The sequence below is a fragment of the Gymnodraco acuticeps genome, unplaced genomic scaffold, assembly GCF_902827175.1.
Source record: "Gymnodraco acuticeps unplaced genomic scaffold, fGymAcu1.1, whole genome shotgun sequence".
In the NCBI taxonomy this organism is placed as follows: Eukaryota; Metazoa; Chordata; class Actinopteri; order Perciformes; family Bathydraconidae; genus Gymnodraco; species Gymnodraco acuticeps.
The window spans coordinates 187,512-207,950 of NW_022992197.1; the positions used below are offsets into that span (position 1 = coordinate 187,512).

The 20,439-nt window shown below is 44.9% G+C and overlaps 1 protein-coding gene across 1 annotated transcript in view; it reads right to left on the minus strand.

Moving 5' to 3' along the window:
- Window positions 1-1,053: 1,053 nt before the first annotated feature.
- LOC117539379 (titin-like) overlaps window positions 1,054-20,439 on the minus strand; it is a gene marked incomplete at its 5' end in the record, with an annotated part of 38,549 nt that continues 19,163 nt past the window's right edge. The window contains 6 exon segments of the mRNA XM_034205529.1: window positions 1,054-10,807; window positions 12,000-12,050; window positions 13,588-13,971; window positions 16,096-16,284; window positions 18,192-18,317; window positions 18,530-18,814. Of these exon segments, the coding sequence (XP_034061420.1) occupies window positions 2,556-10,807; window positions 12,000-12,050; window positions 13,588-13,971; window positions 16,096-16,284; window positions 18,192-18,317; window positions 18,530-18,814 (9,287 nt within the window).

Sequence of the window (20,439 nt, forward strand, 5' to 3'; positions counted from 1 at the left end):
CCAGAGTAGTAGGTCTCCTCTTGCTCCTCGGCAGTGGTGATGGTGGTGCTAGTACGCTCTGTTGGAAATATGAGCATCACTCAAAACAATATCCACAACACAGAAGCTCGAATATTAACATTGAGTTTGGAAATGCAAGAATTAGGGCTGTCCTTAACCAAAGAGACTCAAGGTAGATTTAGGATTATTTTTCCAATCAATCATATTTTAAATCACTAATAAAAATGAAATGCAATCTTACTAAACATTCTAAAAAAGGAGAAATGAAAAAAGAAAACAACCAAATAAAATAATGATGTATGACTGATTGAGAGAGGACAGCCCTACTATAAAAAATAGCAATGAAATACATCACAAGATAAACATATTGTAAAAAATAAATATTCCCCCAAACGGTTTATGATTCTTGGACATTTTCTCAGCTTAAAAAAGGAGTTTACTTTTCTGATTGTAAATAAAATCAGAAAAATAAAACACTTTTTGGTAATAAGCGTTTTTTTGCCAAAACGGACCTCAGCAAAATCAGGAATTGTATTATATTGGCAATAGGCGTTTTCACACCAAGTACTTTGCCGTACTTAGTTCATGAGAACTAAAGACTTCTTAGTACAGATCGCGTTCACACTGGAATAAGTCCCTGAGGGAGGATTAGGCAAATGAAGCCGCTGACGTCACTTCTTCTTCTTCTGCTTTGGGTTTACTGGCAGGCCGCAAACCACTTCACGGCGTATACTGCCATAGTGATGTCACTATGGAACACAACTGTTGGCTAGTTGGCTAGGACCTGGAGTCCCCGGCCGGAAGTCCCCGGAGTGGGGGAAGGCTTCAGTCGAAGCTGCTGGGACTCCCAGCAGCTTCTACTGAAGCCTTATCACGTACAATGTCTTGGAGCGCTAGCCAACAGTTGTGTTCCATAGTGACATCACTATGGAACACAACCTAGGGATTTTATCCATTGCAGACCATTGACATGCACTACCACCTAAAGAACAAACTACAAAAAGCAGAATACGGCCTCTTTGAAAAACAAAAAGAGAAAACTCAGACTCTGACTTTAAATCATTAAATATTTTATTATATAAACTCTGAAACAAACCAACATGACGTCTGTACAAATACACCATGAATTTCCATCTTATTTATTTATTACTTATTTCCCTGTTTCTACTCATACACTCCTAAAATTACACATATTTACAAAACTTCAAAACTTATACTTAACATCTTTTTAAAGTTTCACAGTATTATCCATTTTTTAAAATGTGTTCTACTTGTGATTTACCAGCTCGCTTTAAAATCCTAGAAATATCTTTCACACTAAAAACGTTCTAAATCCCACAGAAACCATAAAACTAATTAGGACAAAATGCTCTTGATAGTTTCCAGATTGACTTTGTTGACAGCATTACATTTTAATGTGTGAATTACTCTCCTAATAGAGTATCAATAATGCTGTGAAAGTTAAGGGTCAATTAAATACATTTTTGAATCTATTTGTTATAATAAAAAATGTTTTGGGTTAATATTAATTTGTTTTCTGCAATGAATGAATATGTCAACGTTTTCTTTCTTGTTTGAAACTATTCTTTTTTGTAAAAACACTGTCGTTATGTAAGTTGTGTCAAATGTGACCTAACAATAACTACTGCCTTCAGCTCAAACCAAAAACTATGAAGGGTGTCACAATAACGGGATTTATCTCAAATGTTAAAACACAAACTAACATTTTAAGTTGTATTATTTTTTTATTTAAGCTACTATAACTAGTACATGCATTTAATTGGATTTAATTTCCAATGCAGATTATTTTAAAACATATCTACTCTGGCTGTGCAGCTCTCGTCACTAATTTAACAAACTAAATGTTTAAACATGTAAATGATATGTATTCCTATTTTTCTTCATAACCCTTTCTGAGCTTCTCGATGTATTTTGAGGTCAGTGAGATGTAAAGACTAAATACTGTGATTTAATGTTAAAGCAGCTCACTTTAAAGTGTTACCAGAAAACAACAGCAAACCCAGATTGTCTACCAGAACTTAAAAAAGTGTACACAGCTGGCAATAAGACGCTGTGTATCCCACATGACTTCGGGCTGGTTGCACAAAGATGACTCTTCATTAAGAAGAGTCTCAGCTTAAGTAATTGCGATTTGCAAACAGTTTAAAGCAAACATTGAGAACAAAAAGTCTTAAAATGACTCATAAGGTAAAGATATTTTCTATTTCTGTTAAGTAGTTGCCATACTTATTAAATCCGCAGGAGCTTTATGTCTTCGGCTTGGTTAAAAACGACTGGACTGATTTTTATGAAACTTGGTGGAAGGGTTAAACATGAGCCAATTAAGAAAACGTAAACATTTGGAAAAGTTCTGATAACAGGGACCAGTTCATGACCGATGAGTTTTAGTCATATATGTATCGCAGTAAAGCAGCTTGTAGTTTATCCTTAATACCACAAAACAACCCTACACAAGTCAAGCATTAACAATATACAGTAACATGAATTAGGTAGTAAATGTATCTTCGTGCAACCAGCCCCAGAACCTCAAACCTCTAAAACACCTTTAGCAGCGCGGCAGTCTCAACGTACCCGGCCGTGTTTTGGATTATGCATTTGTACTCCCCACCATCACTCTGGGTTGCGTTAGTAATGAGCAGATTGAAATGGCCTGCAGTTTTCTCCTGGATTATACACCTGCCATTTGTGACTGGGTTTCCATCTTTGTACCACTCTGCGGTGGGGCTTGGTTTACCACTAACGAGACACTGGAGGATAACTGGCGTCCCTACGGCTGCGGTAATGTTAGTCAACGGGATCACGCACTTAGGGGGCGTCTCGGTCACCAGGAACTGGAAGCTACACATATCGGAGGACTTTCCTTTGAACTCTATCTTGTCATCTTTTGCCGGTTCAGCAAACACGTCAAAGTGAATGCTAACGTATTTCTCTCCCTGCTCGTTCATTTCGTGGTCGGTTTTAGCCACCAGCCTCACCGCCCGCTGCGACTCATCTGCCTCCTGCTCAAACTCAAACTCAAGTTCAATTTCAGAGACCTGTTCGCTGTCAAACGACGTGTTGCCAACCACCAAATCGAACTTCTGCGGCTGAACTTTGGCGCTTCCCAGAGACACAGCAGTCAACTCCCTGCCTCTGGTCTTTCCTGAGAAAGCTTTGGCGTTCAACACGACCAGAGACGCCCGACACAGAGTCTCCCCGACAACGTTAATAGCCCTACAGGTATACACCCCGCTATCCTGTGTTGTGACTTTACAGATCTTCAGGAAGTGGTTGTCTCCGTCAGACGAACACAGGTATTTTTTGTTATTGTGAGGTATTTTCTTGTCACCTTTGAACCAGGACACAATAGGAGAGGGTATTCCCATCAGGGAGCACTCGAACATGACGGCGGTGTCCTCAGGGGTCTCCATGTCACAGATGGGATTAATAAACCTCGGGGGCATCTCCGTGACCTCAAAAGCTATTTTCAAATCATCATGCTCCTGCGTGACAAAGTCCACAGTGCACTCCTCATAAATACTCGGCAGCACGTTCAGAGATATGATCATGCTTTTGTTGTCGGCCGTGTATTCGGGAATGGTGATGATCTTAATTTGCCTCTCAAATTCTTTCACATCGCTTTCATCCAACTCTACTTCGAGCAGAATCTCCTGAGGGGAAGTAGACCGAGAGGAGTCATCGTCCTCAACGTCAAACTCCATCACATGCTGATGGGTGACATTAGGGGGGGCCGGCATGAACCTGACTTCCTGCGATACGACAACAACTAAAGCAACACTTCTAGCTTCCCCAACGTAGTTCACGGCCTCGCAGATGTATTCCCCCTGATCAGCTTTTGTGACATTGTGAATTGTTAGCGAGATGCTATCACCATCTCTCTCCGTTTTGACTCTGTCGTTGGCCAACAGCTGGTTTCCGTTGCAGAACCAATTCACCTGAGGGGAAGGCAGGCCAAACACCTCAGCGTAAAACGTTAGAGAGTCATTTTCAAACACTCTTTTCTTGACGAGAGGTTTGAGAAAGGCCGGAGGGATTCCCTGCACTTTCTCCTGAAGGGTTGACAGGCCTAAAGGTCCTAGTCCCTTGGTGAGGTATAGGTTGTCATCCACTGTCTCAATGCCCTCGTCACCGGGAGACATCAGGAACTGCATTGGTGAGAAAAACCTCTCGCTGGAGCCTCCTGTCGAGGGTCGCTTATGATCCATGGGGGAGAAGGGGTATTCCTTAGGGGTCCTAAACCCACCAGAAGTATCCGAACTTGGAGTTTGAAAGGACATGTGAGACTCGGGGGTTTGGAAGGACTCTGCAATTGGTTGCGAGACCTCGGTGGAAGAGCCTGGGGTGTAGAACCGCTCGGCCATCTCGGCTAGGTCCTCACTCACGGTGCTGCCGATCTCTATGGACATCTCAGACTCAGGGGACAGGGGTCTTCCCCAGTCTGTTGGAGGGTTGTAAAAGTCATACACAGCACCAAAGGTTACCTCCTCTTCCTCCATTGAGCCAGCTGCTGCTGCTCCTCCAGCTTCAGCTTCAGCTTTGTCCAAAACTCCTTCCTGTAAAGATGCAACCTGCCTTTGAGGTCCCTCAGCAGCAGCTGGAGCTTCCTCAAGAGGTTCAACACTGTTGCCTCCTTTAGGCTCGACAACAAGTGTTGCAGGTTCTGGCTCCATGACTTCAATCCCCCCATCTTCACTCTTGATTTGTACATGAGGCTCAACTTCATCCCCAGCCACTTCTTCTGCTACCTCTGTCACGTCAGCCTGGGACTCTGGCATACTGAGGAAGACACCACTGTCCAAGGAGGGCTCTGGATTTGAAACCAGCGTCTCGCCAGAATGTAAAGTACTGTCAACTTCAGCCTCACTGTGATGAGAGGAAGACCCTTCTACTGCAATTTGTTTCTCATGTTTGAGAGATTTAGAAATGGTTTTAGGCTTGACGGCTTCTTCAACTGGAGCTGAAGTCTTAACAGTGCGTTTTACTGCAGGGACTTTATCCGGCTTGAAAGGGAAAAAGCTGCCAGTTTTGTCAAATGTACGCACAGGCTGATCCCTCAGCATCTCCATTTCACATGCCTCCACTTGTTCTGTTAATGGAGCTGGTTTCTGTGCTTTAGGCCTGACCAAGTCGGGAGACTCCTGTACTTCTTCCACAAATTGTGTAAGTTCGCCATGGCTTTCTGCTGAAACTGCACCTTGTTCAACATCCCTAGATATCCCAGAGATCTTGCGTTCTTTCTGCAGAGAGGAGGTTGGATGGGAGGCCTCTGGTGAGTCAGGAAGAGCTTTGGGAGAACTGGGATTTCCTGTCATAGCAGTAGCAAGACAAACTGCATCTTCTGCAGGCAGGGTGTCAATGACTTGTTCCTGCTGGTCAAGGGAAATGGCCACTGCGGGTATAAACTCTTCAGGGAAATGTGTTGCCTCTCTCTGCTCCTCAGGAGAGCTTTGGGTCTGTAATGCAACTGGCGATTCCGACTCAAAAGCTTGTTTAATCTGAGAGACTTTTATAACAGCAGCCGAAGCCTGCAGACCACATCCGGATACACTTGGAGGCTCTCTGGAGATACTGGGTCTGGATGTTGGGGCTTTGGCCAACTCTGATGGAGCTTGTGAACTCTGAGTGATAGTGTCTTTAGTGTGAATGATGGCAGCTTTCTTTGCATCTTCGGTTGAGCCAACAGGAGACCTCCTTACTGGAGTAAAACCAGCGCCCTCTGCAAATTGCACAGGTTCAGAGGTACCTGTGACCACAGCCATGTTGCCCTCAGAACAGCTGATATTCTCAAATTCGCTGACAGCGTGAGGAGCTTCACCAGCCGTATCGAATGAGAAAGTGAATTTGTGTTTGACAGTCTGAGATGCACCCTCGTCGCTTGGCACTTCTGAGATTTTCTCCGGGACCTCCTGAGGTTCGTCCTCTCTGATGTCCTCTCTCATCTCAGGGAGCGGCGTGGCGGCGGTGATTCTGATTTCTACAGGTGAGGAGCTAAAAGACTCATCCGAGGAGCGGCGTTTGTGGATCACCGCTTGAGGCACGTGTAACGTCGCTTTTCCTGAATCCGTGAAGGTCTTAAGTTCTGCTTCGATAAAGCTTTCCTGGGTTTCTGCACCCTCCGTAACTACCACTTCCTGTGTGGCCACTGACATTCTCATCACCTTTTTGTCAGAGATTTCGAGAGTGCCGCTGCAGATGGATTTGCCATGTTTATTGGTTATGACACTGTCGTATGTCCCCTCGTGGTCTGTAGTTGGATAGAAGACGGTGAGCTTTGATGTGTTAGATTTGCTCATGATATCATAGTCAGGGTTGTGGGCTAATTGGTGTCCGTCTTTGAGCCAGGTGACGGTGGGCAGAGGGTCACCCTGGAACTGGCAGGTAAACTCTGTCATCTCACCAATTTCTACTTGAGCCGAAGATATTTCTTTCACAAATACTGGACGGGATCCCCCGGCACTTGTTTCCCTTTCCTTCATCCTATTAAATTCTTTCAAATCTGCCTCATCTTGGACTCTCCTCTCGTCCTTCTTGATAGCTCCGAGTTCAATGCTTTCTTCACTCGTGTCTCCACCCTGTTTTGACCTAATGGACTCTCTGCTTACTTCCTCTCTTTTAACACCTGCAAAATCTTTCTGTTGTCTCCGATCGCTGCTCTCTCTGTTAGTTCCCGTCTCCTCTCTCATCACCCTCTCCTCTTTTACATCTGACTGGAAACGTTTGCTGATGGATTTAACTGCAGTCATTGCATATTCCTGCCTGCTCCGACTCATCTCTGCATCTTTGCCCACTTCCTCCTGTGGAAAGTGACTCCCGAGTGGTGAAAACTCTCCTGAAGGCTTATCTGGGCTCTCAAATGGCACAGTAGTAGTTTGGGTTGGAGAGTAACTCTGAAATGGTGAAGCTTCCAGACCCATTCTATCATTTCCTTTGGGCTGGTGTGGTAGACCAGCATATGCAGGGGTTTGCCTTCTTATGGAAGAAGACTCACCAATAGTAGCGTGCTCGTACCCGGCAGTAGTTGTTGACGAGGCTCCACCACCAAGAGTTGGAGGTGGAAGTTCACTTGAAGGAGAAAGGACACCATGGGACAGCATCCCGGAGCCAGGCTGTTTTCCTTGATTGTCCAAAGACCACTCGGACTCCAGTTCAGCTACCTCCTCTTGCTCGACACCATCCTGTTGCCACTTCAGGATGCGCTGAGCAAGTGCTTCCTCCTCACTAACAAAGTATTCACTATCCCTTTGCAGCCTGGTCTCCCGGCCCTCTGTAGGCAGAGCCTCAGCAGGCGGCCACTGCAGACTCTCAGCCAGCTGATCTTGGAAACCGGCGGGAACCGTCACGCTCTGGAGGAACTTCTCTTTGGCTGTTTTGCCCGAGGAGGTTTTCCTGCTTCGGACCACTTCAGGTTGAGGAGCTGATTCTCTTCCGACGTCTGTGGTCTTCTCCGCCTGGATCTTAGAGTAACCCTCCTCCCAGTCGGATTCCGGCTTGACAACTTCCTCTTGTTCCATCAAAACGTTCTCCTGCCACTTCATTATCCGCTGATTCAGAGCCTCCTCTTCACTGACAAACTTCTCACTTTCACTCTTCAGCTCGGATAAGTTCTCTCTCGACAGCTGGAGCTCACGTTCTTCTGTTGTCCTCTCAAACAACATCTTCTCTGCTCTGACTTTAGTTATTGGTGATGCTCCTACTTCTACGGCTCTTCCTTTTATTCTGGGAGATTTGTGTGCCATTGAAGCCTCAATTTCCAAATCTCCTTGTCTAGATTTCCTTCTGGATTTAGGCGAGGGGGCAGAGGTTTCATCTTGACTCTGTTTAAGGGACTTTGGTGCCGACATGTCAGCATGTTCTACAGTCACTCTCTTATCCACTGCCTCCAGATGGGGGTTCATGTGCCCTTCAGGCTCCATGTACTGTGTCTCTGCAGGTAGGTCCGTTTCAGGTGTCTCTTCCTCTGACATTCGCACACCATGCTGCCATTTCCTGATCCGCAGGGCTAGGAGTTTTTCCTCACACTTCATCCTCTCTTCATCCAGGCTCTTCTCATACTGCTCCCTCAAAGACTCCCCTCCACCCTCCTCTTCATATTGCTCACCTGTTTCTGGTGTTACACCTGTACCAAGGAACCTCTCTTTGGTAGTTTTGGCCTGCCTTAGCCTGGGTGATTCTCCGAGTCTGTCCTCCGCCCGGGCTTTTGCTCTTGGCGACAACTCCACTTCCATGTCTGCTCTTGCTTTTACCCTGGGAGATGTTGGTGCCAGCATTAGGTGTGCCCCTACTTCTTCTGATTCGGCTTCTGCTGTGGCACACATTGCTGCTTCGTCTCCTCTGGCTTTTACTTGAGGTGATCTGGGTGTTGTAGCTTCAGGATCTACCATCCTTGCCTTAACTCTGGGTGATTTATGGAAAGATGAAGTTTCACTTTCTCCAGTTACTGATTGTGTCGCTTGCTGTTGGGTGTGCATGTGCCCCGCTGGCTCCATGTACTGCATCTGTGCAGGGGTTGGCAGATCAGTTTCAGGGTGAATCGTCTTCTCTTCTGCCATCATACTCCCTTGCTGCCATTTTCTGATCCGCAGGGCTAGGAGCTTTTCCTCACACTGCATCCTCTCTTCATCCAGGCTCTTCTCATACTGCTCTCTCAAAGACTCCCCTCCACCCTCCTCTTCATATTGCTCACCTGTTTCTGGTGTTGCACCTGTACCAAGGAACCTCTCTTTGGTAGTTTTGGCCTGCCTTAGCCTGGGTGATTCTCCGAGTCTGTCCTCCGCGCAGGCTTTTGCTCTTGGCGACAACTCCACTTCCATGTCTGCTCTTGCTTTTACCCTGGGAGATGTTGGTGCCAGCATTAGGTGTGCCCCTACTTCTTCTGATTCGGCTTCTGCTGTGGCACACATTGCTGCTTCGTCTCCTCTGGCTTTTACTTGAGGTGATCTTGGTGTTGTAGCTTCAGGATCTACCATCCTTGCCTTAACTCTGGGTGATTTATGGAAAGATGAGGTTTCACTTTCTCCAGTTACTGATTGTGTCGCTTGCTGTTGGGTGTGCATGTGCCCCGCTGGCTCCATGTACTGCATCTGTGCAGGGGTTGGCAGATCAGTTTCAGGGTGAAACGTCTTCTCTTCTGCCATCATACTCCCATGCTGCCATTTTCTGATGCGCAGGGCTAGGAGCTTTTCCTCACACTGCATCCTCTCTTCGTCCAGGCTCTTCTCATAGTGAGCCCTCAAAGACCCCCCTTCACCCTCCTCTTCATATTGCTCACCTGTTTCCGTTGTGGATCTATCTTCAGCGGATGCTTCTCCACTGAGGAACTTCTCCCTGCTAGATGTGTCTGTTTTTGGCAGATCAACAGATCCACTGCTTTCGGTGTACGTGGATGTTCCAGGGAACGCTAACCCTTCAGAGTATTGGACTTCAGGGTTACGTTGCTCGACCTTTGTTGACTCACTTACCATTTGCTTGTATCTAGCTTCTGCCCGCGATTCCAAAAAACTCTCAACCTTTTTACCCTGCCGTGTGTCACCTGATCTCCTTTCTGACACCATGGTATCCAACGGCTCACCTCTCATGATCTGAATGGCCCTGGTTCTGGTTTGAGGCTCAAATGAATGCCTTGAACGCGGCTTCGACGGATCCCTGCTTGAGCTTCTACTTTTAAACTCACTCGGACCCTCCCCCGAATCGAAGGGTCGGTTGAATTGCTGAACATCGGGCAGAGAGGCCGGTTTCACCCTGAGCCTCTCCACGTAGTCGGCGTAACTCGACTCGCTGGCAACTGATTCTGACTCAAACTCAGAAGAGGACATGGTGGAGATAGAAAGCCTCTTCTTCTGCTTCACAGCTTTTTGGAGCGTTGTAAGTTTAGTCCTCACCTCATTGTGAAGACTCTCTGTGTCACTGAACCTGTCGCTGTACCTGTCGCTGCATCTGTCACTGAACTTGTCACTGAACCTGGCCCCGGTGCGCCGGTCGCAGTAGATATCGCTGAACCGGTCGTTAAAACGCTCGGACCTGTCAAACATTGGGGGAGGAGACAGCGCGCGCTCTGAGGCGGTCTCCAAACGTTTGGACTCTTTCTCTGTTACCTCTTTTTCTTTCATATGAGAACCAGATTTGAAGTAAACTGTACGCACCAGAGAGTCCACAGAGCGAGAACGCCTCTGATGAACTTTAGACATCTTGTCAAACGGAGACCCAACGCACCTGAGGTCCACCCTGAACTTCCTCTCTTTCCTCTGCTCGGCCATGGTTTCTGCACTTGCATGGGCTTGTGCAGAGCGCTTAACAAAGCCCAGGTAGTTAGCAGACTGCTCTTCCCTCAGCGACACTAGAAGTGATGCTGTGGACTCGGCAGAACCCTCTGAGTTAAACGCCATTACCTTATAACTGCCCGAGTCCTTCTCTCTGATACAATCGATAACCAAACTGGTCGTGTGCAAGTGCATTTTGCTCTCAGTACCGACCCTACGCCTACGATCTTTAGGGATAGATTTATTATTATGAAACCAAAGGATGGTGGGTTGAGGACATGCAACCAGTTTACACCTTAACTCTACTGCTTCTCCCTCTAGGACTGATTGGAATTTAAGTTTTTTGGTGAATGAAGGTTTGATGCTCTCCGTCCAGGAGCTAATGGAGGAGGTTCTGCTGGAGCAGCGGTTGGCCGACACCAGGCCCTGATCGGGGAAGTCTTCGGTGTCGGAGAAGGCTCCTCTCAGCTGCCGGGTGGCGGTGAGTTCGCTGCCGCTCTGCTGCGTTCCCTCTTTGTGATAAAACAGCTCTGCAAATATAAACACACATCGGTCAGAACAGCAGCCTCGGGGGGTAAAACGAGAGAAAAGGATTTGAATGAATCAGTAATGGAAATATTAAATGCATGCTGGGGGTCACAATGCCATAAGAAATAATTTCACTCACCATATTTGTTCGAATAAACGCAAGACTTGATTCTTTTTATTAGAAACCTTCAGGAAGTTTTGATCCTTCGTCTGTGGAAATTTCTTCAAAACATAAATTATTTTATTATCATTAAAAAGCATTTTCTTTCTGGCTGCTTACATTCGGTTGTTTTTTTACTTTTTGATAGTTGCTTTGGCTTTATACTAGAATGTTCCTTACCTGACTTGCAGACAGGAGAATAAACGCCCTTTCTAATCCTTAAACTTCTGAGGAAATAAATGCACAGGTATATGTGAGAGGCAAAGCTCTCACATATCTTATATTCCAAAATCTTAAACAAATGAAGCTGTAAAATTGGGTGAGAAGGCGTTTATTCGAACTAATATAGTTTACTGGTGTTATTTATTGCAAACCACAGGAATCACATCCCACTATCTGCAAGCCAGGCTAAGAAATATTTTGCAGGAGGACGATGTCAGTTCCAGATGCAGTGAACCTCCATATCTTTTAAAGGGCAAAGCCAGTCCGGAAGCCTTAAAAGATACGCGTCCTGCGCCTTTCTCTGGGAAAAGATCAGAAGAACCTTCATGCCAAAAAGAGAAACGTTTCTTTGGATGCAAAACGCAAAGGAGTCAAAAGAAACTGGAACAAGCAAGTTTGATCAGGGCTCTCCTGGGGGGACCCATGAAATATGATCAGAACAAGAGCAGGAAGAAGAATACAGAGTTTATATCAACACACATGAAGAGGACATGCTACTGTGGAAGACCTTTAAAAAGGGACAGTTCAACATAAGGGCATGTTAGAAAACTCTAAAAGCAGTCTGTGGGTGCAGGCCAACTATAATCCAAATAACCCTTTAAACATGCATCGGTTTTTATCTCCACTTTTCAACATTGTATTCACTTTAAACGTCCCCTGAAAGCTTGGTTTAAAGTTCCCTGCCGACAGACCACTTTTGAAATAGATCTTTATAAAGAGAAATCTAGTCAAACTGTCCCGAATTTGTACACCAAATGCTCAGGTGTGATAACTATCTGGAGCTTTTAACCAGGAATCTGACATGGCCTTACCTTTGACTTCTTGCTCGATCTCGGCTTCGATCTGCTCCCTCACGTGAGTCACTGTGGGGGGAAGAGACGGCGTTAGTTCACATTTATCTTAATAACTGCAGTGGGGGTCTGAAAAACATTTCCTGTCACGTGTTCATTCCCATAAAGAAGAACCGGATTTACACATTGATTACTTTTTCTTTGTTTGACTCAACAGGATTCTCCTTCTGTGTTTGGGCTCCATGAGTTGAGTCTGATACAACAACCTTGAAAGTAAAGCTTCTCTGAGAGTACATCTAAATGCAGTTACATTATAAAAAATGTATTCTTGGTCATAGAGGTTATACTTTTACAAAATAACGTACGATGTGTTGGAGCGCTAGCCAATAGGAGCGCGAGTGGTCCATAGTGATGTCACTATGTGCCGGAAGTAAACTAATAGACTGGAGCCAAACACATAAAGCAAATACATTTGAGTCCACCAGGTCTGTGACTCTTACTGGGTTTGAACCAGCATGTTTTGGGCAAAGGGAGAAATCAAACACTGTAAGAAACACGGTGGAGTATTACGGACAGGAACACAGGGCGGGGATACAGAAGGGTTTCCTGCAGGACGGAGGAAGGTTATAATCAAGAGTTTCATGCAGTTTCCCTGAGCGGGAGAGGGAGTGAGGACGGAGGAAGAGGAGGAGTGAGGAGGAAGGTGGAGAGGTGATCATCCCGGGATTCAAACACACAGTGAGACCTCCGTCAGGGCGGCTGGGTTAGTCAGAGCTGGGGAGGGATGTCCCGACAGATCGCTGTTCACACCGGGTGGGATGCAGCCATGGCGTAGGTGTTTGTATATCATCGGAGGGGCATTTAAAGGATATTTTAAGCTCTTTTTAAATACACACTTTGCAGAGTGCTTCGGTTCATCGTGGACTATAAGGAGGGCAAATTCATCTGGCAGGAAGAGGATCTTTTTAGGAGGGTTAGGAAGTTCATTCGTTACCTTGCACAATGATTCTATTAATGAATGTCTATTTTAGAGACTATTTGATGTCTCTTTATCTTAAGTGTATTGTATTTTGCATTGATGGAGGAGCCTGGGACTTCAGCTGTTGTGTATATGACAATAAAGCTTTGAAACTTTAATAGATAGATGTCAATAATGTGGTTCCTGATGCTAGGATCAAATCAGGAGGATTCAAACATATGTATGACGCTCTTTAAGTATTTATTCGGCAGACGTGTTCAGGACATTCCTGGAGGTGTTGGAGGAACGTTAATCTCACAGGAAGAGGATCTTTCTAGGAGGTATAGGTTTAGGAAATGAATTCGTTAGATCTTAGAGACTATTTGATGTCTCTTCTTATTGTTAATAATATTGTATTTACATTGAAGGAGGAGCCTGGGACTTTGAAACTTAAATAGATAGAAGTCAATAATGTGCTTTCTGATGCGACAAGGATCTAATCATTTAAAACACATTTAAGTCGCTCTTTATTTGGCAGACGTGTTCAGGACATCCCTGGCAGTGTTGGAGGAACAGGAGGAGGAGCGTTAATCTTGCAGGAAGTGGATTGATTTTACAAAGGAAGTCTGGCTGCATCCATCCCACCGTTACCTTCTTCTTCTTGTGCGGTGGTAACGGTGAGCGTGGCGGTGCAGACGACCTCCCCGGCGGTGTTTGCAGCGCTGCAGGTGTACGCTCCGGCGTGTTCTGGGAAGGCGTCCACGATGAGGAGCATGGCGGTGTGCGTGGCCTCGTCGAAGTGGAACACCACGTTCTTGGTGGGCAGCACCGGGCTCCCGTTGTGGAACCAGCTGATCTCGGGCCGCGGCGTGCCGGAGACGCAGGCGTGGAAACGAGCGACCTCGCCGTGCGGCACCGAGCAGCTGCTGATCGGCTGCAGGAACACCGGCTTGTGGCCGAGAGTCGGCTTCTTTACGGAGGAGTGGCTGGTGGAGAGGAGGCGCTGAGAGACAGAAGACTCTCGCTGTCGGACGCCTGAAAGAAGACCGCCGAGGAGCGTGAGATTATTGCATCTAGATTCATCCCAGTCAGCACAGCTTGAAACCAGTCTGAAACCCAGTCTGAAACCAGTCTGAAACCAGTCTGAAACCTGTCTGAAACTAGTCTGAAACCTGTCTGAAACCAGTCTGAAACCAGTCTGGAACCAATCTGAAACCTGTCTGAAACCTGTCTGAAACTAGTCTGAAACCAGTCTGAAACTAGTCTGAAACCAGTCTGAACCCAGTCTGAAACCTGTCTGAAACTAGTCTGAAACCAGTCTGAAACTAGTCTGAAACCAGTCTGAAACCTGTCTGAAACCTGTCTGAAACCAGTCTGAAACTAGTCTGAAACCAGTCTGAAACCAGTCTGAAACCAGTCTGAAACCAGTCTGAAACTAGTCTGAAACTAGTCTGAAACCAGTCTGAAACCAGTCTGAAACCTGTCTGAAACCTGTCTGAAACCTGTCTGAAACCAGTCTGAAACTAGTCTGAAACCAGTCTGAAACCTGTCTGAAACCAGTCTGAAACTAGTCTGAAACCTGTCTGAAACTAGTCTGAAACCAGTCTGAAACCAGTCTGAAACCAGTCTGAAACTAGTCTGAAACTAGTCTGAAACTAGTCTGAAACCTGTCTGAACCCAGTCTGAAACCAGTCTGAAACTAGTCTGAAACTAGTCTGAAACTAGTCTGAAACCAGTCTGAAACCAGTCTGAAACCAGTCTGAAACTAGTCTGAAACTAGTCTGAAACTAGTCTGAAACCTGTCTGAACCCAGTCTGAAACCAGTCTGAAACCAGTCTGAAACCTGTCTGAAACCTGTCTGAAACCAGTCTGAAACTAGTCTGAAACCTGTCTGAAACTAGTCTGAAACCAGTCTGAAACCAGTCTGAAACCAGTCTGAAACTAGTCTGAAACTAGTCTGAAACTAGTCTGAAACCTGTCTGAACCCAGTCTGAAACCAGTCTGAAACCTGTCTGAAACCTGTCTGAAACCAGTCTGAAACTAGTCTGAAACCTGTCTGAAACCAGTCTGAAACCAGTCTGAAACCAGTCTGAAACTAGTCTGAAACTAGTCTGAAACCAGTCTGAAACCAGTCTGAAACCTGTCTGAAACCTGTCTGAAACCAGTCTGAAACTAGTCTGAAACCTGTCTGAAAACTAGTCTGAAACCAGTCTGAAACCAGTCTGAAACCAGTCTGAAACTAGTCTGAAACTAGTCTGAAACTAGTCTGAAACCTGTCTGAACCCAGTCTGAAACCAGTCTGAAACCAGTCTGAAACCAGTCTGAAACCAGTCTGAAACTAGTCTGAAACTAGTCTGAAACTAGTCTGAAACCTGTCTGAACCCAGTCTGAAACCCTGTCTGAACCCAGTCTGAAACCAGTCTGAAACCAGTCTGAAACTAGTCTGAAACCTGTCTGAACCCAGTCTGAAACCAGTCTGAAACCAGTCTGAAACCAGTCTGAAACCTGTCTGAAACCAGTCTGAAACTAGTCTGAAACCTGTCTGAAACTAGTCTGAAACCAGTCTGAAACCAGTCTGAAACCAGTCTGAAACTAGTCTGAAACTAGTCTGAAACTAGTCTGAAACCTGTCTGAAACTAGTCTGAAACTAGTCTGAAACTAGTCTGAACCCAGTCTGAAACCAGTCTGAAACCAGTCTGAAACCAGTCTGAAACCAGTCTGAAACCTGTCGGAAACCTGTCTGAAACCAGTCTGAAACCAGTCTGAAACCAGTCTGAAACTAGTCTGAAACCTGTCGGAAACCTGTCTGAAACCTGTCTGAAACCAGTCTGAAACCAGTCTGAAACCTGTCTGAAACCTGTCTGAAACCAGTCTGAAACCAGTCTGAAACCAGTCTGAAACCAGACTGAAACCAGTCTGAAACCAGTCTGAAACCAGTCTGAAACCAGTCATGTCTGGTGGAAGTTACCCAACATGCAACTGAGGGTAGAAACTGAAGCTAACAGCTGATCTGTTTTATATTTGAGTTGCTTCTGGGAATTAGAAAAAGAGGAAGGCAGTTCTGTGATATTGTTTGCAACACCACAGAGAGAAAAGCAACTCTAATGCGTCTTTAACCCCTTCTTTCTCCAAGTGAACCCCTCTTGGTCCCAGACTCACCGTCCAGGCTGAGCGCGGCGCTGCAGGACACCGTCCCCGCTGCGTTGGTCGCCCGGAGGCTGTACTCGCCCTCGTCCTCGGGGTAAACTCTGGAGATCTCCAGCTGACAGCTGTCGTCAAACTGAGACATCCGGAAGAAGTCCGACTGCTTGATCTCCTTCTGTCCGTGGAACCAGCTGATCTTCACGTCTGCGAAAACCAAAACATTCATGAGGTTATTGTTGTGTCAAATGTTCATATAATCATTTAAATAATATATATAGATTATGTCTTGTACTCTGATTGCCCTTTACTCCTTTAAATAGTATTTGTAGTCCTACATGTGTTCAACAGAGACATGTGTTCAGGGTTCACATTTCAGGAGGGTAAAGGTGGATCTGCACATGGTTAAGGACTGGGGGGTTCATAGTTTAATGATGGGATGAGAAGGTGAGGGTGGGACCAGTCACATTTCAGGAGGGTAAAGGTGGATCTGCACATGGTTAAGGACTGGGGGGTTCATAGTTTAATGATGGGATGAGAAGGTGAGGGTGGGACCAGTCACATTTCAGGAGGGTAAAGGCGGATCTGCACATGGTTAAGGACTGGGGGGTTCATAGTTTAATGATGGGATGAGAAGGTGAGGGTGGGACCAGTCACATTTCAGGAGGGTAAAGGCGGATCTGCACATGGTTAAGGACTGGGGGGTTCATAGTTTAATGATGGGATGAGAAGGTGAGGGTGGGACCAGTCACATTTCAGGAGGGTAAAGGCGGATCTGCACATGGTTAAGGACTGGGGGGTTCATAGTTTAATGATGGGATGAGAAGGTGAGGGTGGGACCAGTCACATTTCAGGAGGGTAAAGGGCGGATCTGCACATGGTTAAGGACTGGGGGGTTCATAGTTTAATGATGGGATGAGAAGGTGAGGGTGGGACCAGTCACATTTCAGGAGGGTAAAGGCGGATCTGCACATGGTTAAGGACTGGGGGGTTCATAGTTTAATGATGGGATGAGAAGGTGAGGGTGGGACCAGTCACATTTCAGGAGGGTAAAGGCGGATCTGCACATGGTTAAGGACTGGGGGGTTCATAGTTTAATGATGGGATGAGAAGGTGAGGGTGGGACCAGTTAGATGTTTTCTCTGTGACTGTAACCTGTGAGCAGAACCTCTCTCTCCTCTGAGGATGAAGCTGCTCTGTTCCTGCATTTCAGATCCATCTCACTTTATATTAACTTTCTTTATTAAATATAACACAAGACAAACTTTGTCCGGGAATCATTTATCAGTTTCTCAGAGATGATCAAGGCAAGGCAAGGCAAGTTTATTTATATAGCACTTTTCAACACAAGGCAATTCAAAGTGCTTTACAAAAAATGAAAGAGATTAAGAAAAATGGCATTTAAAATCAGTCATTAAAAAGAAAAGCTAATAAAATAAACATTAAAAGAAAAAATACATGGATAAAAGTTACAGTGCTGTCAATTAAACATTAAAAGAAAAAAGTACATGGATAAAAGTTACAGTGCAGTCTAAGATATGAATAGTTCAATTAAAAGCAGCGACAAAAAGAAAAGTCTTCAGCCTGGATTTGAAAGTAGTCAGAGTTGTAGCGGACCTGCAGGTTTCTGGGAGTTTGTTCCAGATATTTGGAGCATAATAACTGAACGCTGCTTTACCATGTTTAGTTCTGACTCTGGGGACAGAAAGCTGACCAGTCCCTGAAGACCTGAGAGATCTGGATGGTTCATAATTTAGCAGGAGGTCAGAAATGTATTTTGGGCCTAAACCATTCAGTGCTTTATAAACCAGCAGCAGTATTTTGAAATATATTCTTTGACACACAGGAAGCCAGTGTAAAGACTTCAGAACTGGAGTGATGTGATCCACTTTCTTAGTGTTAGTGAGGACTCGAGCAGCAGCGTTCTGAATTAGCTGCAGCTTCCTAATAGATTTTTTAGTGAGACCTGTGAAGACACCATTGCAGTAGTCGAGTCTACTGAAGATAAAAGCATGGACAAGTTTTTCCAAATCCTGCTGTGATCAGGGATGTTCAACACACAACATTTAGCAATAACACTCTTTAAGGACGTGAGTGACTCGTGTTCCCCTCACCGTCTCCTCGCACTCGGCACTGGAAGCGCGCCGGCTCTCCCTCGCGGGCGGAGGTGCTGCTGATGGGGCTCATCACCACCGGGGGGGCCACTGTGGCTGCTGAGTCCGGAGACACAACCTCCGACACTGCACACACACACACACACCTGCGTCAACATGTGTTCACACTCTCTGTTTCCTGCACCTCCCTTCACTTTCACTACCCAAACAAGTATATATGTTCAATTCATTTCTTACTTTAAAAGTTACTTAACTGTATATCATTGTAATTGTATCTTGAATTGTACACATCTCTAATCTGTGTGACTGTTGTCTGAAATATACACTCCCCGCCTCACCTTCCACGTGCAGCGCGGCCGTGCTGCTGGCGGCTCCGTGCTCGTTCTTGGCCTCACAGTGGTACACGGCGGCGTCCTCGGGGAAAACCTCGATGAGCAGCAGCGAGTGCTCGGCGCCGTCGTGCAGGAACTTACACTTGAAGCCTGCGGACAGCGCCTGGGAGTTCTTGAACCAGGACACCTGCGGAGCCGGGACCCCGCTCACCTGCACGGAGAACCGGGCCGGCTTCCCCGCCTCCACAGACTGAGGCTCCATGTGGCGCTGGATCTGAGGAGGCTCCGGGACTACAGGAGGAACAGAGAGGTGGGAACAATAATTATCAGAGGTGGGAAGTATGGAGTACAAATACTTGGTTACTGTACTTAAGTACATGTTTCTGGTATCAGTACTTTACTCAACTACTTATTTTTCTGACCACTTTTTACTTTCTACTTCTTATATGTTGAACACAAATACCTGTACTTTCTACTTCTTACATGTTGAACACAAATACCTGTGCTTTCTACTTCTTACATGTTGAAAACAAATACCTGTACTTTCTACTTCTTACATGTTGAACACAAATACCTGTACTTTCTACTTCTTACATGTTGAACTCAAATACCTGTACTTTCTACTTCTCACATGTTGAACTCAAATACCTGTACTTTCTACTTCTTACATGTTGAACTCAAATACCTGTACTTTCTACTTCTTACATGTTGAACTCAAATACCTGTACTTTCTACTTCTTACATGTTGAACACAAATACCTGTACTTTCTACTTCTTACATGTTGAACTCAAATACCTGTACTTTCTACTTCTTACATGTTGAACTCAAATACCTGTACTTTCTACTTCTTACATGTTGAACTCAAATACCTGTACTTTCTACTTCTTACATGTTGAACACAAATACCTGTACTTTCTACTTCTCACATGTTGAACACAAATACCTGTACTTTCTACTTCTTACATGTTGAACTCAAATACCTGTACTTTCTACTTCTCACATGTTGAACTCAAATACCTGTACTTTCTACTTCTTACATGTTGAACTCAAATACCTGTACTTTCTACTTCTTACATGTTGAACACAAATACCTGTACTTTCTACTTCTCACATGTTGAACTCAAATACCTGTACTTTCTACTTCTTACATGTTGAACTCAAATACCTGTACTTTCTACTTCTTACATGTTGAACTCAAATACCTGTACTTTCTACTTCTTACATGTTGAACTCAAATACCTGTACTTTCTACTTCTTACATGTTGAACTCAAATACCTGTACTTTCTACTTCTTACATGTTGAACACAAATACCTGTACTTTCTACTTCTCACATGTTGAACTCAAATACCTGTACTTTCTACTTCTCACATGTTGAACTCAAATACCTGTACTTTCTACTTCTTACATGTTGAACTCAAATACCTGTACTTTCTACTTCTTACATGTTGAACTCAAATACCTGTACTTTCTACTTCTTACATGTTGAACTCAAATACCTGTACTTTCTACTTCTTACATGTTGAACTCAAATGCCTGTACTTTCTACTTCTCACATGTTGAACTCAAATACCTTTACTTTCTACTTCTTACATGTTGAACTCAAATACCTGTACTTTCTACTTCTTACATGTTTGAACACAAATACCTGTACTTTCTACTTCTTAACATGTTGAACACAAATACCTGTACTTTCTACTTCTTACATGTGAACTCAAATATCTGTACTTTCTACTTCTTACATGTTGAACTCAAATACCTGTACTTTCTACTTCGTACATGTTGAACTCAAATACCTGTACTTTCTACTTCTCACATGTTGAACTCAAATACCTGTACTTTCTACTTCGTACATGTTGAACTCAAATACCTGTACTTTCTACTTCTTACATGTTGAACTCAAATACCTGTACTTT